The sequence below is a fragment of the Cyprinus carpio genome, chromosome A17, assembly GCF_018340385.1.
Source record: "Cyprinus carpio isolate SPL01 chromosome A17, ASM1834038v1, whole genome shotgun sequence".
NCBI classification, from domain to species: Eukaryota; Metazoa; Chordata; class Actinopteri; order Cypriniformes; family Cyprinidae; genus Cyprinus; species Cyprinus carpio.
Genome location: NC_056588.1, coordinates 9087710 through 9105436, shown reverse-complemented (window position 1 = coordinate 9105436; position 17727 = coordinate 9087710). Strand labels below are relative to the sequence as shown.

Genomic DNA, 17727 nt, shown 5'->3' with positions numbered 1-17727 from the left:
TAAATGAGCAAAGAAATCATTCACTTCACTTAACATGCACAAAAATGTGAACATATTTTTTTGCTAGATCTAAAAATGCATGTGCGTTTTATTAACCAGTGCAGTATTTTCTGCATTCCATCATGTGTTCATTGAGTAAATAGCAAGGCTTGTCCTTGCAGTCTAAGAGATGCTCAGCTAATAGGGGGCTTCTGGGTCACTGGGTGTGTGTTTGGAAGGGTGGGACGACAGGGTGATGTAATTTAAAGCAGAGCCATTAGCATCTCTGTTTGAGGTCAGCTCATTGGCTTTTAGCTTCACACACACATTCACTTAGAATGGCTTAATTGTGGTCAGCACCTGTGTAGGTCAGACTCACTTTCATTGTCTCTCGTTCGCTGTTTATCTTTCTCTGAGTTCTTCTGTAATACAATGAGTGCAAGGTTTTGATCTCCAAAATTTGTGTGCTTTAAGGTTTACACTTGGACCTTTATTCATTTAGATGTGTTGTATGCATCAATCGCTACTTGAAAGTGCTTTTTATGTGAGATTAAATCTCTGGCTTTGAATATAATTCATTTGAAGATAAAATGCATATCTTAACAACTGCAGAGTTTCGAGGCAGGAAAACTTGCAGATGGGACAGAAAGCTGTCTTTTTTCTGTTTAGTTGAAAATCGTGCTGTGAATGATGTAGAGTTTTGGAAGTCTGCTACAACACTCACAAAAGCCCAAAAATTCCATTCTGGCATTACGTCATGGTATAGGCATTCACCGTGGTTGCCTCGGTTTCGAAAGGAAAGGAGAGGAAAGTTGTAGAAGGGGGAGCAGAGACAGCTTTAATGTCAACAGACCATCCACGTGGTAATGAGAATGTTTCACTTTTGGAGAGTTATGTTAAAAACCCATATGAAGCCTTACAACTGAAAATGAATCACTTTTTAGTAGCCCTTATGCACAGTCAAGCTCTTGTTTACAATATATGTGTCTGCCAAGAGACAGTCAGTCAGGCCAAGCAGACTCCACCCAGCACATATGTTCTCATGCTGTACATCTGTGATATTCAGCTCAGTAAATCATGTGAATCTGGGCAATTAAAAGCTTTATTTGCCCTCACAAACTGAATTTAAGTGCATTTTTTAACTACACTACCATTCAAAAGTTTGGGGTTGGTAAGATGTTTAAAACAGTGTTTCTGGGGGTTCTTAAAAAGGTTTAAAATGTCTTAAATTTAGATATATCAAATTCAAGGCCATAAAGTCTTAAATGGGACAATAAAGCCTTAATTATGATTTCAAGAGGTCTTAAATTTGGGGATAGATTAAACTTTAAAAGGCTATGAATTTCATTAAATAAATATGAGTGCTGCACGTTACAAGCCAGGTGCTGCACTTCTTTGTGTACAGAAGTTACCAGGGAAACTGCTATATTCTGCCATCCCAAAAGCGCCACCTGCTGGAAGAGAATGAATTTGCATTTTTCAATCAGCCCGTCTGCTGTTCCCTTTCACACGGTCTCTTCCGTTGCGTTGCTGCCACTTCCTGTTTACTCTGATACTGAAGCCTGAAGCATTTGTTCATGTTCGTGTAACTGCACAAACCAATGGTGCTTCAGCCTGCCAAAAGGGGAAGCCAAAGAGGAAGAAGAAATAAGCTCAGCCTGCTGCTTGGCGCCTTGAAAAGGAGCCCTCGCCAGCGGAAGAATCCAGAAACCTTCCCCTGCGGCCATCCGGTGCATTTAAGAGCAAATTTTTTAGCGACATTGTTTCAAATGTCATGCTGCAAGTGTGGCTGGAGATGGGCATGGTGAGTGTGTCTGGCAGCACCCATGCAGAGGCTGCGCTCACCAGGATGGAATGCTCTCACTGCAAGAACATGGGTCTCACCCTTCTCTGCTCATGGATCGCCTTCTTTAATGATGGCGCTCCTCCCTGCTCTTCTCTCCTGTTTCCTCCTTTCCCTAGGAGGAAGAAACCGCAGAGCAGTGGGGCTCAAACACTGGGCTGGAGTGAACTCAAAAACCATAGAACGAGACTACTCACTTCAGTTCGCTCGCAGGCTGCCTCGCTTCAGAGGTATCATTCAAATTTCAGTACGGGACAACAATGCTCACGTTCTCCAGTCCTAAGTATAAACACTGCTTGCAAAAGGAGCTGTGGAAATTATTCCTCTAGCAAACAGCGAGTCGGGTTTTACAGCCATTACTTCCTTCATGTTTGGCCCCTCGACGGGAGCCTTTGCAGCTCCCCAAAAGTGTAATTAATACCATTTTAGAGGCTAGAGCTCCGTCTATAAGATGTCTTTACGCCATTAAATGGTCAGTCTTCTCTGACTGGTGTGCAGCACGGAACCAGGACCCATCGTGTAACGTGTCCTACATGCTAACCTTAGTACATGCTAACCTTAGGTTATGTTAAAAACCAAAGCGTTTTTGTTCAGACCAAACAGAAAATTGACCCATATTTTTACACAGCAAACACAGTAATGTGAACCAGTGGATCAACAAGAAGCTGATGCTAATGTATTTTAAAAATCATAACAATTGAGCCATTAATATAAATCTTAAATTATTAAATTTAATAATTAATTTTAAAAAATTATATAAAATGATTACATTTAATATGATAATAATAGTTATTAAATTAATATAATAATTTATTGCAAATAATTGTTTCAATTAAAGTAATAATTGATACTTTTGACTCATCCCTTATCTTAAAAATGGTTTAAAGGCTGAAATGTGTAGTTCTTCATTTTATAAAACTTTTTGATTGTGTGAAAACCTGTAACTGAATTGTAAATCATACTTTTTAGACATTGTCATACCCAACTTATATGGTATTAATTTTATTTGAAAAGTTATTTAAAAGACTTGCGTTTGATTTAAAAATATGTGTTTGAAAGATATGCTCACAAAGGCTGCATTTATTTGATCAAAAAATACCTTTAAAATTGTAATATTGTGAAATATTTGTATAATTTAAAAAACTGGTTATAAATATACTTTAAAATAAAATATATTTTATATATTAATATATTAAAATATATTTTAAAATGTAATTTATTCCTGTGATGGAAAAGCAAAATTTTCTGCATCATTACTCCAATCATTATTTGAGAAATCATTCTAATGTGCTGATTAGATATATAGAAAATATTTCATATTGTCAATTTTGAAAACAGTTGTGGAAACTAATACTTTTTTCAGAATTCTTTGATGAATATAAAGTTTAAAAGAATTGCATTTATTTGAAACACACACACACAAACACACACACACACACTCACACACACACACACACACATATATATATATATATATATATATGTAACAATGCATTCAAAATCTTTTTTAAATCAAACCTTTAAACAGTTGTGTATAAAACAGCACATAATTAATATAAGAATATAACAGCAAATAATTAAATTAAATTAAATTAAATTCTAACCATAAATAATTATGGCTGTTATCTTTGAAATCAAACCAAACTTCAAATACAGAAGTAGCTGTAAAAATGTGCAAAGCATCATAACACAATAAACATTTTGTTAGAATTCATTTGATATAACACAGACCCTGAGTTAATATGTTCACTGCAGACGTGTCTGCTAAACCCATTACTAAATAGGCCTAGGGTGCAACAATATGAAATACACAAATATACAGTATATCCCCTCAAAAGGGAACTCTGCACTTTCTGATATCTTTCTTTCAGACCCGTAAAGGGCAGATGTTTGTTTGTGTTATGCAACCTGCATGAGCAAATTTGGTTTTTCAGTTCTGATCCTTATCTTGATTGTTGCTTAGAGAGTTACTAGGTCTGTTGTGCACTGTGCTGGTGGTTCACTTTGCTTTGGAGAGGGTTTGAATAATTTCACATCTGTTTGAATTATTCATATACCCCTTTCAGTAGTATCTGGAGAGATGGTGTGGCCAGCCACACAGATGTTTCTCATAGATCAGAGATAAATGTATCTTCAGGTTGGATCGAAAAAGACATTGATGTGTTTTGCCAGATCACAGACTGTTATTGACACATTTGTGCTGCCTCAAACCAGACAGCATTCATGTGAAAATGTGGTCTTATTTTTGTAGCGTTCTGGACAAGGGTGGGCGTGAAAAGAAGCATTTACATGCCACCAAGAATTCCCTGTGGGCTTGACAGCACTATGTGAGGAAACTGACCCCACCAGCGTGGAGAGAAATAATAATCCAGTCAAGCTGTGTCTGGCCTTCAGTCTCAGGGGCAGTGGGGAAGATGAATGGATATATACTCAGCAGCTTATATAGTGGCATTACAGGGAAGCATGTACTTCAAGTGTACTATGCTGAGTTTAGCCTGACCTTCAGAGCATGACTGCAGGAATCAAGACTATTTATTTGGATGGAAATAGGCCTAATTTAAGATCTGTAAAGGGATAGTTCACAAAAACAATTTTAACTAAAGAGTTGCCATTTACCATTGACTTCCATTGTATGGATGGACCAAAAAAAATTCTTCTTTTTTATTGCACAGTAAAAGAAAGTCATACAGGTTTAGAATAGCATAAAGATTAGTAAGCAATGTCATCATGTAAGTCTTGCGTTAACGTGTAATGTCACTTTATAGTCTTTCAGATGAATCAAAATGATTTTCATGGAGAGCTTAACTTGGTTTGGAATGGGAAACATTCACTGAACAAAATGTTTTTCAAGCAAACTCATGGTCTTTTGAAAGTTGCTGATTGGCCATTTACTGTGGATTGTGTCATTTGTGATTGTTTGAGTTTGAGAGGTTTTCCTCACGCTTTGTGCTGCAGCTGTAATCAGCTGTCCAAAACCAGATGCACAGGAAGGAAGACTATTGTAACTCCAAGAGGCCATTTTTAGAATTTCCTTTCGGAGACACAATAAGCGAATTAGTATTAATATATATATATATATATAGAGAGAGAGAGAGAGAGAGAGAGAGAGAGAGAGAGAGAGAGACTTTCAACTTTGGGTTGTCTTCCTTCCTTTCAAAAGACTGTCTTTCTGTATTATTCGTTAGGAGTCACGTTTGACATCAGTTTAAACGGTCTGTGTTCTCCCGGGGTAACATGGCCAATACATTCACCTTCATTCAGAAAGGTTAATTGCCTCAGTTTCCATGATGTTACATTTTTGTTAGTAAGTGTTCTTTTTTTATTAACAAAATTCCATTTGCTTTGCTGGTAGTAACTATGGTAAGGTAACTATCCCTCCTGAAAAAAGCATCCTAAACCAGCCTAAGCTAGTTTGCTGGTCTTAGCTGGTCATTAGATGGCATTCCATTGATCTCTCTATGTCTCTGTCTATATCTCTTTATGTTTATTCTTTACTATATATGTTTTCTTTTTCTATTTTCTGTATTTTTCCCCTTACCTATAAAAGTGCAGGGTTGATAAGATACTGGATCTTGCTGAGTTCACAGGTGACTCTGATCTCTCAACTTTATTGGTATAACGTTGCAGAGAGAAAGCTGCTCTGTTGTGTAGATGACTGCTGGTTACAGCTCTATTCAACGCAGCAAAAATCAATGCTTTCTCTCTTTCTGCTCCTTCTCTCAGTATGTATCATGTGTCTCTGAGGTAGTGGTGCACTGGCATTGATTTGGGAGGAGACTGTTGGGATGAAATGATGCGTCATATGCTCCTCTAAACAGTCTTAAAAGCACTTGTAATGCTATTTAAGATTTATGGCTTGTGGTTTAGGGGTGTGACGGAGTTGTAGGCCTAGATGCAGATATCGAAACACTCGACTGCTCTGTCTTTGGCAAGGTAATGGGAGTTTTCTGCACTCTCCGAACCCTCTCATTTTTCTCCAAACTTCACATTCCAGCATTATGAGATGAGAGGAACTCCCTCAGATGCATTCTTTCTTATAATTTAGCCTGAGTCTGAAACTGAAACAAGATCAGTATGTCCCATATCAAACAGAATCAACTCATCAACTCACTTAAAGTTGATCTTCCATACTACTGATAATCTAATAACTCTGTTTAATGTAATGTTAAGATGAATATCCATTTTCTGTTCTGTATATTGTAACATTGTGATGTTTAGGTTCACTTGCAGCATTTAAAATAACATATTTTAAATAATTTTTTATTTATTTTGAATAAATATTACAGAATTTTAATTTCAGCTGTTTAATGGCCACAGCGTGAAGTTATTAGTGATGTATTGGTAGGTATCATCCAGATTTTAATATTAGTGTGTTATTGTGGCACACAAAAAAATCTTAAATGGTGTCCATTATTTTCCTATGAAGAAGGCGCGAGTGTCCCTTGTTTTTCTCTGCTGAAGTTTACAACCCTAACCCAGAGAGACTAATAACATTGCAGTGGGATGTGTGTTTGTGTATGAATGTGTGTGTTTATTAGTGTATTTGTATATGAGTGTTTGTTTGTGAGTGAATAGGGCCACCTGGAGGCAGTGAGTGCGAGCGAGAGGACGCCCAGCTGTGTTCGTTTTTTGGCATTTATAGCCCTGTGTCTCTGAATGGACCTTCATATACACGTGAACTGGAGCAGTCCTGCCCTGTCAGTGGCCCCTCTTTGAGACGGCTTACCTCTAAAGCTGTTTGTGGCCTGTTTAGCTGGAGTATATAACTGAGCTCAGTGTGTTTAGCTTTGGCCTAAAAAATCAGCCGTAGACTGTAATGTGTGCACATTCATGGAAAGTTCTAGTGAGTAATACAATCTAATAAAATTGATCAAAAACACTTGTTTTACAGCTTGAGATATGCATACATTTTATGTTTACCCTTTTCTCTTTTTGTTCTGGTTTTACTTACCAGGGAATTCTCAACTTGACATTATGATCGATGATCTTTTCTCTATCTCTGCATTTGGTTATTATTTTTGGAAAACATTCAAACCAAAAGTTACAGAGTAAGTAAATGCCATTTGTCTCAGGCATGGTGAGATTTGATTTAATATCTAATAATCTAATAGTTCAAAATGGAACAAAGCTCTATACGTTATCCAGATTTGTAATGTTTTACAGATGGGATTGTCTTGTCCTTTCTCTGTGTGTCATGGAATAAAATCATTAACTGGATTGAAGGCACTTGTAGTTTGATCTTCTAAAGAGAAAAATAGCTTCATATACCCTATTTGCTCCAATAATGATCTGTTGAAGATTTGATGAATATGAATGTAAACTCAACATAAAGCCACTGAAAAGTTTTTCTTTAGATGACGTGGATCTTGAGGTTGTGATTAGGAATTAATGAGTTTGGACTTTATAATTTTGCAGCTAAATCAGTTAATCTGTTTTTTCTTTTCTCCAAATGTTGCCAGATTCCCTTTGGCCTACTTCAGTCCTGTATTCAGTCCTGAAAAATTCTTTCTTTCTTTCTTTCTTTCTTTCTTTCTTTCTTTCTTTCTTGATTTCTTTCTTGATTTCTTTCTTTCTTTCTTTCTTTCTTTTCTTTTTATTTTTCTTTCTTTGTCCTGCATTATCAGACATATAGTCATTCTACAGTATATTAATATTTGTTTTTTCTTTCTTTTTTATTCTTTTGTCTGGGGAATTGAGGCATGTGACCTCAAAGGAAGTAAAAGTTCCTCAGTGAGTAGCGGGGGAAAAAAGAAAAGGAGGAATGCTTTTTGAAAATGGCAGGAAAAAAATTCCAATCAGATAACTTCCTTTTTTGTATATGCAATTATCAATAATAATAAAATTATTGGCTGTCACTGATTGTTTTTAAAATATCTCAGATCTCTGATTCTTTGTCTTAACTTTGACTCAAATATATCAGTGTTACACATTTTATAGATAATAGATTCCAGACTTGAATCCACTTGTGTCTGTGCATGTCAGTGGTCCATATGTCTCTTAGCTCTATTATATCTGTGTACTGAGCTTCTTGGAATTCCTCTGAATTTGTAATTCCACAGAGGAGGTGTGACCTCTGACTCTTCCTGCTTCCTGTCAGAATTTTGTATAACATTCCAGAATGGAGCTTGACCACCCATTCGTTCACTCCCTTTCTCATGTGGATGAGAGGAGGGGTGAAAACAGGATACTCTACTTATTTTCATGCCATCTCTCCCTCCTCTCTCTGATTTCTGTTTATCTTCGCTGCTTGAATCGATGCATATGTAATGCTACTAGCATGTACGATTGCCTTATTGAAAGAGTCCTTTTGTTTTCTACATGTTTTTAGATGTGAGCTAGATTTGAACTTCTGCAAAAAAACCTGCCGAGCAAATCATAAAAATTGCCCAATAATAATAATGTATCTGATAATGTATCTGAGAAAACATTTTTCTTTTCTTTTTTTTATACTATATTTCATATTTATTGTGTAGATATTGTGTTAAAACAGTTAATTATGTCAGCCAATTCTGAGTAAAAGGATTTATATATATACATATATATATATATATATATATATATATATATATATATATATATATATATATATATATATATATATATATATATATATATATATAATAGGCACACCTATTCAGGTCAGGCCAGATTGCAGATAAATTTACTGTCATGCTTATGTGTAAATAAGTCTTTAAAACAGCAGGAAAATCAAAGGAATTGGTCAGTTTCACTCTCTGGTCATAATGCAAGTAATCTTCCACCATTTATGCCCATTTTCTGCTTTCCAATTCCTATACATGTTTGGATTCTCTGTTGTGACTTAAAGAGCCTCATTGAAAAGCTACAGTATGTAATTCACACACACACACACACACACACACAAAACATAATCACAGCCCTAATCAAGTAGCTCTCAATCAGCCGCCGGGGAAACGGTCGTCACTGACGTTGAGTAATTACCCTCGTGCAACTTTAATGTGTTATAATGAAGTCCCCGTACAGTGAGCCATGTTGCAATGTAAACAAGTTCCTTTAAACCGCAAATCTATTTGCAAAAAACTAAAAAGATGGTCAAGTGTGTGTTTCTGAATAACACTTCACTTATAAGCATTTATCATTATAGACAATCATTTTACTCCTTCGATATTGATTTTGATGTTCCATTGTCCTATTTTCAAATCAATCTCAGTGTCTGGAGCACATGTATGTGGTGAGTGGTTGAAATGAAGTGCGAGCCGCAGGTAGCCAGTCACTCAACCCATAATTACTCGCTGAAGAGCACCACGCTCATTCTGTTCACTCCGCCGCTCAGTATGGGGTAAAGGCGGGTAAAAAAGGATGAACGCTCAGAAAAACGTGGCGTCCCGTGGAGTGAGGAACCCGGACGCTCGTTTAGCGTTCAGGGTGCTCAGCATCTGAGTGTTTTAGAGAAGCTATTAGGCCCGGCTAATGAGGACGACGGGAATGGACAAATACAACCTCTAATTCGATTCAAATGTCAGTGTAGAGGGGAGCTGCTGTTGCTGTAGTGGTCTAAAGCTCTTAAAGGATTTTATGATTTTATGACCAAATAATGTAAAATGTTAGACATAAGCGATGTTATAAAAAAAAAAAAAAGTATGACCACATGAATGGTCTTTCAGACAAATTCATTGAACATTAATTGAGGCTTTTAAGTCTCGTTTCCACTGAAAATAATTTCTAGTGAAGAATCACCGTTGATGGTTCCACTTAGGCCTGTTTTCCATCTGTGGCCATGAAACTGAACCCTAGAGTGCTTGCAACGCCATTTAAATGGATTTTGAGAGTGTTTCTGAAGTTCAGTATGCATTGGTGAGGTGTTCATGTACAAGAATGTATGGTAACTATAGTTTCTTTAGGGCAATTTTTTTTTTTTTTTTTTTTTTTGTCCTGTTACAAGAGACCCAACATAAAACCGAAAAACATCCATGTGTCCGGGGGAAAAAAAGATACACATTGAGAACCTTTTATAATTTTAATTGTGTGAAACATCAGAATATATGCTGATAGACTAATGTGTCTAGCCACATTTACTGTGGTTCAGTGAATTTCAAGGGAATCCAGTCATTTCAATAGGAATCATCACTGGAATTTCACAAAAGATTAAGCAATGGGTTCAAGTTCGTAACGTGGCTTCCCCAAAAGGAATACTTCTTTGTTTGATTCTTCTTTCTGAGCTGTACTTCATGTATTGCTGTATTATTGACAATAAATGTTGTCAAATTTTGGGACTGGCACCTTAATACAGCCACAACATAATTCAGTGTTTCTCCGTGGACAACCCAACAGTGAAAACAAAAATTTCTTGTACAAAGGAAAACAAAAATGTTACCAAGCTCTATAAGCAAAATTATTAACATGTCTGTATTCTTGTCTTTGTAGTTTGAATGTTTGGTTTCTCACTGTTCTTTCTTTCTTTCTTTCTTTCACTTTGCAGATGCAATGGCCACTCCATCTCCAGCCAAGAGTATGGGCGACCCAGGCATCACGCCACTTTCCCCCACACACATACTGGTGAGCTCTGCTTTTTATTGTCAGCATGACGTCACCCATTACATGAAGGAAATGTCCAGTGTGCAAATCTGGCCATAATGGAACATCTTATTTACACTGAGCTGCAATTACATGCGACAATTTAATGCTTGACATATACGTGACAGCATCTCTCTTCCTCTTTCCATATCCCTCATTTTCCCTCTGCTTCTTTTCCCTCTTTTCTTTCTACAGAACGACTCTGAAGAAAATGAGACTACGAGGCACCCCTATGTGGTGGTGGTGGCCATCGACTTTGGCACCACCTCCAGTGGCTACGCATATGCCTTCACTAAAGAGCCAGAGTGCATTCACACTATGAGGTGAGATAAAAGGCGGAGGGGAGACTTTGATTAGTAATTATATAATTTTAAAAGTAATTTTATATAACCTTTTCTAGTTACTCTGGATAGACTCTGCACTCCTCTGTAGACATTAATATGATTGTCTATCCATTAGACGGTCATGTCTCTATTTCAGTCAAACACACAGGCGTCTTTCTTTCTGGGCACTAAGATGCCCCATTAAAAATAATTAGATATATACAGTCCCACTGTGTATACACTGATCCGAAATAGGGGTGGGCATTTGACCAAAGTCTTATATCACAGTATGAGCAATTTTATTTCATGTTAACAATATATATCACAATATAGTTATTTTTGCAATACAGTCTTTTTTGATATCAAAATTTTTGATACCATAGAAATTTGATTTGATGATTCTTGTCACCAGTGTCAATATCACGGAACTGTTACATTAGTGTGTGTCTGTGTGTGTTGTATATTAGGGTAAACCCACAGCTGCTCTGTAATCCTGACCTACTTGGTCATGTGACCTTTGACTCTAAGGTCAGTTCTGCAGAGTACCTGTTGGGCAGAGACAGCCACGTGTTTCCCACCCAAACAGGCATGTGGGCTTAATTTTAGGCATCAGACTCATTGTGAAAGTTAGAAATATGAGTATTTGTTAAACAGCACAAGTACATCTATAGACAGTGTCCTCACTATACATATTCACATATTTGAATAAAAGATGAAAGTTTAAGTGTGAATGAAGGCCATTATATATAAACAAATATATTTAGCTCTGACAAGCACTCTTGGCAATCATTTGTCCATGGTTAAAACATTCATATAGGATCATGATTGGGTCAACACTGTAGAGTGGGAGGTTGTCCTTCTCTTGAAAGACCAGTGCCTTCCTTCAGTCTGGTTAATTCAAATTGTGGTTTGTCTGCTGCTAGAGATTTACACACCCAGCACAAAAACCCCAAGCCTTTTGAGATTATTTGGGTTGGACTGGTAGTCTAGTCCCTTAATATTTACATAAACACAGCTTCCCTTTTAAAAACTCACAAAAGACTTTTACTAAATCTGTTAAGATTCAAGAAGACAGCTGCTTTTAGAAAGCTGAAAGGATCGACTCCCAGTCTGTCCTGATTCCACAGAATTCCTTAGTAATTTTTTTTAGTTTGTTTACAGAGTCCAAAATGAGTAACTCTGACAAACTGAAAACTTATGGACTATTACAACTATGCAAATAATTGCCAAATGATTTTTTTTTTTTAATCTGTAATGCAGTGCTGGTTATACAGTGCCCCCAAAATATATTTAGACATCTAATATGATTAAATTTTAGTGCATAACATAACAAAATATCAAACCAAGCAGCAAACATATATCCTTTTCTCAGAATTAACTTTTTCAATTTTTGAAGAGCTACATTGTCATTTTTTCAATAATTTTTACTGGTTGGTCTCAGTATAATTTTAGTGGATCTATGAAATAACTTAATTATTTTAGGGTGTATAAAGTCAGTTCTCTATTATGATAATTTTGGCATATGTGATTCTCTCTGTGTCAGTTCAGACAGTCAGGCTGCTTGTTCCGTGCATCGTCCTGGAAGTAAAAGCCCATGAATATTTTAAATGCCTCTGTCTCTGTAAGGTGCTTGTGCTGGTTTTATGAGTGCCTTGATATGGATAATGAGGATGATGATGCTCTGTTGGGTGATATTTTAGGTCATCTTAGGTTAGGTCTCTCCTAATTAGGAGAAGAGGTGAAAAGCTGTAGCAGCTCAATTCTGCCCAGTGGAATTATTTCCTGATTCCTTTAGATGTTTGTAAAACTCACTCTTCCATTGGTTGATTTCCCTTTGTTGCTAGGCGCTGGGAGGGTGGGGACCCAGGTGTGTCCAATCAGAAGACGCCCACCACCATTCTACTGACCCCAGACAAGAAGTTCCACAGTTTTGGTTATGCAGCCAGAGATTTTTACCACGACCTGGATCCCACTGAGTCTAAGCAATGGCTCTACCTGGAGAAGTTTAAAATGAATCTACACACCACTGCAGTAAGGACACACTCATACAATATGGATTTTTTATTATTGTTGGACCTGAGGGGACTTCGTGTCCCAGCACATTTACGTGTTAAGGAAATTACTGATCATAAGTGTGAGGACATGGACTTCTCTTAAAATATGCTTTATGCCTGATACTGCAAAAATCACTGCTACTGCGTAACATACATAACAAGTAATGCAAGCAAGCGAATAACTCATTACTAACAGGTTAACCAATCAAAGCTTCATGAAACTGAAATAATACTGTTAAGGATTTTTCTTGTTTATTACATTTAACATAAATCTCTAAACTAGATTTCGAGTACAGTATATTTTCCTCATTGGGAATGAGGTGATAAGTCGATTAAGTCTATCAAGTTTATAAATGCATTTTGATTGAGATGTCATGCTCTTTCTTGTTTCTGAGAGGTGTTATTGTCATTTTGTCTTCTTCAGAATCTATCCATCGATACAGATTTACATGCGGCCAATGGGAAAAAGGTGAAAGCTCTGGATATTTTTGCTTATGCTCTGGCCTTTTTTAAGGAGCAGGCTCTTAAGGTATGTTTTAGTACCATTATCATCCAGGACATTCAGTTAAAACCGGCCTACTTACATTATTTTAACATGTACTCTACCATTCAGAAGTGTGGGGTTGATAAGATATTTTTAATATTCTTGAAAGAAGTCTCTTATGTCTATCAAGGCTATATTTTTGTACAGTTTAAATCTTTATGTAACTATTTTCTATTTTAATTTTTTTTTTATGAAATTTATTTCCATGATATTTAAGATGAATTTTCAGCATTCATTATTTCAGTCTTCAGTGTCACTTGATCCTCCAGAAATCATTCTAATATCCTGATTTGATGCTCAAGAAACATTTCTTATTTTTGTTGTTAATTACTATTATTGTCAAAAATATTTTTGTGGAAACTGATACATTTTATTTCAGGATTCTTTGAATAGAAAGTTCAAAAGAACAGCATTTGACAATCTTTTGTAACATTTTAAATGTCTTTATTGTCACTTGATCAATTTAATGTGTCCTTGCTGAATAAGTGTTCATTTCTTCAAACTATAATACTGACTTCAAACTTTATCAGTGCCTCAAAAATGGATTTTTGTCCTTGGATACAGGAGCTAAGTGACCAAGCAGGGTCAGATTTTGATAATGCTGACGTCAGATGGGTCATCACAGTACCGGCCATCTGGAAAATGCCGGCTAAGCAGTTTATGAGAGAGGCATCGTATAAGGTATAACATTTCTTTCTCACAGCCACATATGCACAAACATGCACATCTCACTTTGATTAACAACCTACTTTGGTTTTGGTTTGGTTAACAAGTAAGAAATGCTTTAATGTTATCCAGGATGCATCAGGACAGATTAGTGTTTCTAATATAAATGTGATGTGGTCACAAGTGTTCTCAATTGCTCCCCATTTTGCATGTCTATTTAGTGCTTAACACTTGTGACTGAATGCCTGAGGTGGATGCAGGTGTAAATGAAAGCAATAAACATCAAATCAAAAGAAACAAAGCTTAGTGAAAATGCTATTATTATTACGTTATTGTTGCTGCTTATTCCATGTATGAAAAATATAAAATACGTTATGCATAATTATGTAATTCATTATTCCAACAAACTGTAAAGACTTTATTTACTTCATATGATGTGCATGCAAATTGTAATAATCACAGTACAGTAGTCAACAGAGGGGTGAATTCTCTCACACTGAAGAGAGAGACAGAAAGGGAGGAAGAGCAGGGTGTGGTTTCGGCGTCTTTCATCTCAATCCAAAGAAAAGACTAAATGAGGCGGGGATGCCATGAGCGAGTGAGCTACATACATAGATACACAGCAAGAAAAGAGAGAGAACAGCAGGAGAAGGGGGAGTTTGCAACACCTGATATCTGCAGTGGGAATTCCTGCAAAGCTTGCCTCAGTGTGTGTGTGTAGTGACTCAGCTCTCCGTTTGCAGGATCAGGAGAACAGAAAGAAAGGACACTGCATTCCCACACCCCTGTCTCTCGCTCTCTGCATCTTGCTCACACTGTCGCCCCATAACTTACCAAACCCTGCAGCGCACTCAAAGCAAACAGTCTCTCAGATCAGCGTGTGTGTGTGGGGGTTATTTTTTTTTATTTTTTATTTTTTTACATTTTTACACTTTGTCATTTGTATCATTTAAATATTAATTTACCCAGCAAGTGGGTTATGACAGTTAATATTCAGGTCAGGATGTTTAGGGTTGTGCTGCAATAATTGTTTTAGGTTTATACGTAGTTCACTTCAAGCAATGTCCTATAGTGTGACATGGTTATGTGACATTTATTTGTTTATTTAATTATTTTCATGTTTATATATTAATATGTATATAAATTTATAAAACTGCAACGTAAATATAATACTGAAAAAATATCAAATTTGAGGTCTGCCCTTATCATACTTATACTTATTAGAAAACATTTATGTTTAATTAACTACCAGATTTTTTTATTTATATATAGACTGTTTTTTCTTCATTTTTTTCAGTTTAAATGTTTAATTTTATTTTTAATTAATTTTTTGTCATTTTTATGTTTTTGGCTTTTTATTTATTTTTATTTCAGTTTTAGTTTAAATTTGTTTTCTGTTATTTTATTGCTTTAACTTTTTTTAAATGTTCATTTATTTTAAGTGTTTCATCTAATATTCTTTTTTTTTTTTACAGATTTGTTTCAATTAAGTACAGTTAAGTAAAGATAAGTAAATGCTAAGTCTTAAAGTTTACTGCGAATAAATGTTCATATGTATTCATATTTATCAAATGAAAGCTTCATTTATAATCATTTGTATGTTTTATGTAAGATGAGCCTTGGTTTCAGAATCCTGTTTTAATGTCTGGCCTTTGTGCTCTGTACTCATGTAGGCTGGTTTGGTTTCTCGTGACAACCCTGATCAGCTGATCATTGCTCTGGAACCAGAGGCTGCGTCCATTTACTGCAGAAAGCTCCGTCTCCACCAAATGGTTGATTTGGGCAACAAAACAGCCTTTAACGGTTACAGCCCAACTGAGAATGTTGGGATGGGAATGACCCAGGGTAAGCCACCCGTATCATCTTTTACCATATTACAGGTGAACCACAAGCATTCTGCTATGAGGATAAACCAAAATCATACTCATACTGTTCCAGTCATGCTCAAGTTTATGTTACAGTACTTAAATGTTTGTTGAGAATAATTTTGTCTATGTGTTTTGGCGCACACCAACCTTTGACCAGTGATTAGTTCTTCAAAAGGCCAAATAGTCTGTAGTTAAGTTGGACTGGTCATTATGTAGGGTCTTCTTTTTGAGAGATATAGACAGATCTAGCAAAAATATTTGACCAAGTATAGTAAAGTAGTAACTGTAAACATGTTTTTCCATTGCTCAATATAAAATTATATTTTTTTTCCAAAATCTACTCCTTTCTAAAGGGGAGTTTAAACCAGATTAACAGTGCAATGGAAATCAATTCTAACATTTTAAACTAGCACTGAACTGAGGGTTCCTGCAGTCTAACATGCCTATTAAACTCTCACCGCAGTGAGGGAGAGAAGGTGATGATGCTTGCAGAAAACAGTAGTAGGGAGGGAGGGATATGGATGTTGCATGTACATTACTGTTCATAAGTTTGGGTCAATAAGTTTTTTTGTAAAGAAATACTTTGAAAACTTTTAAAATACTTTTATTAAGCAAAGACACATTAAACTGCTCAAAAGTGACAGTAAAAACGTGTATTGTTACAAAAGATTTCTATTTCAAATAGATGTGTTTGTCAGAATTTTGTTGAATAGATTTTTAAATATTAAAATAGATTTAAACAGCTGTTTTAAAATGTAATATTTTTCAATATTACTATTTTACTCTTAATTTTTGGTCAAATAAATACAGCCTTGGTAAGCAGAAGAAATTTCTTTCAAAATGTATTCTTAAAGGCCCCAAACTTTTGAACTCCAGTGTATTTACTACCATGCATGAACACACAGATGCAATTTTGTGGTATTTCAACTATGGGCACCTTTACTTTCCCAGAGGTTGATGTTTACAGTACATTAAAAAAAAAAAAAAAAAAAAAAAAAAAAAAAAAAAATATATATATATATATATATATATATATATATATATATATATATATATATATATATATATATATATATATATATATATATTATTTATCTCATTATTTATTCATATAATTTATTTATATATTTTATACATATTTATATATATATATTATTTATATTATTATATATATTATTTATCTCATTTATTTATTCATATAATTTATTTATATATTTTATACATATTTATATATATATATATATATCTTTTTTTTGACTGATCTAGATAAAATGTTACCTATGAAATTATCCATAAGACAAATGTACAAATTAAATAAACTAGTATGAGTGTGAAAAGTGTGATTTAAAGGAGTCCACAGGGTCAGAAGTGCCCATAGTTGAAGAAACCTCCTACATTCGACAGTAAATATGCTGTGAACAGTTTATGTTTACACAAGTAAAATGTAATTGCATCAAATTCAGGCATAAAGGTGTTTTGTATAAAGGCAGAGCATTTTTCCTGTATTTCTGCCTCTCTCACAAGAACACAGAAACACTTTCTCTGTCTTCCAGTCCATTCCAGTTCACCTCCATTGCCCTGCTCATGTCCATATTACAGACTGACAGCGCATGCACATACACAGTAGGCTTTATATAAAAAAGGCATTTTCACTTGAGTATATAGCATTTTAGTGGCCTGTGATTTTAGAAACGTCAGTGATAAGTCATTTTTCATGTGCATTCAGAAGGTAACAGTCATTTGGACCACTGCTGAATGGTGATGCCAGCATGAGAAACAGCTTTGCAAATGCACAATGCCTCATAAATTTCTTTTTCCCTCTCTCTTCCTAAGTTTGCATGCACATTTATTCATAATCGTGTGATTGTTTGAGGTCATGCCTTGCATTACCTCGGAC

General features: G+C 35.5%; 1 protein-coding gene across 5 annotated transcripts in view; it reads left to right on the top strand.

Moving 5' to 3' along the window:
• The window catches only part of LOC109094258 (heat shock 70 kDa protein 12A-like), a 32812-nt gene that overhangs the window by 8441 nt on the left and 6644 nt on the right, over nucleotides 1-17727 (top strand). For all 5 annotated transcript variants that reach the window (XM_042773918.1, XM_042773920.1, XM_042773916.1 and 2 more), the window contains exons 2-7: nucleotides 10281-10357; nucleotides 10571-10698; nucleotides 12543-12729; nucleotides 13177-13281; nucleotides 13861-13977; nucleotides 15636-15807. In XM_042773918.1, the coding sequence (XP_042629852.1) occupies nucleotides 10286-10357; nucleotides 10571-10698; nucleotides 12543-12729; nucleotides 13177-13281; nucleotides 13861-13977; nucleotides 15636-15807 (781 nt within the window). In that variant the 5' untranslated portion in view covers nucleotides 10281-10285. The remainder of the gene's footprint in view (nucleotides 1-10280; nucleotides 10358-10570; nucleotides 10699-12542; nucleotides 12730-13176; nucleotides 13282-13860; nucleotides 13978-15635; nucleotides 15808-17727) is intronic.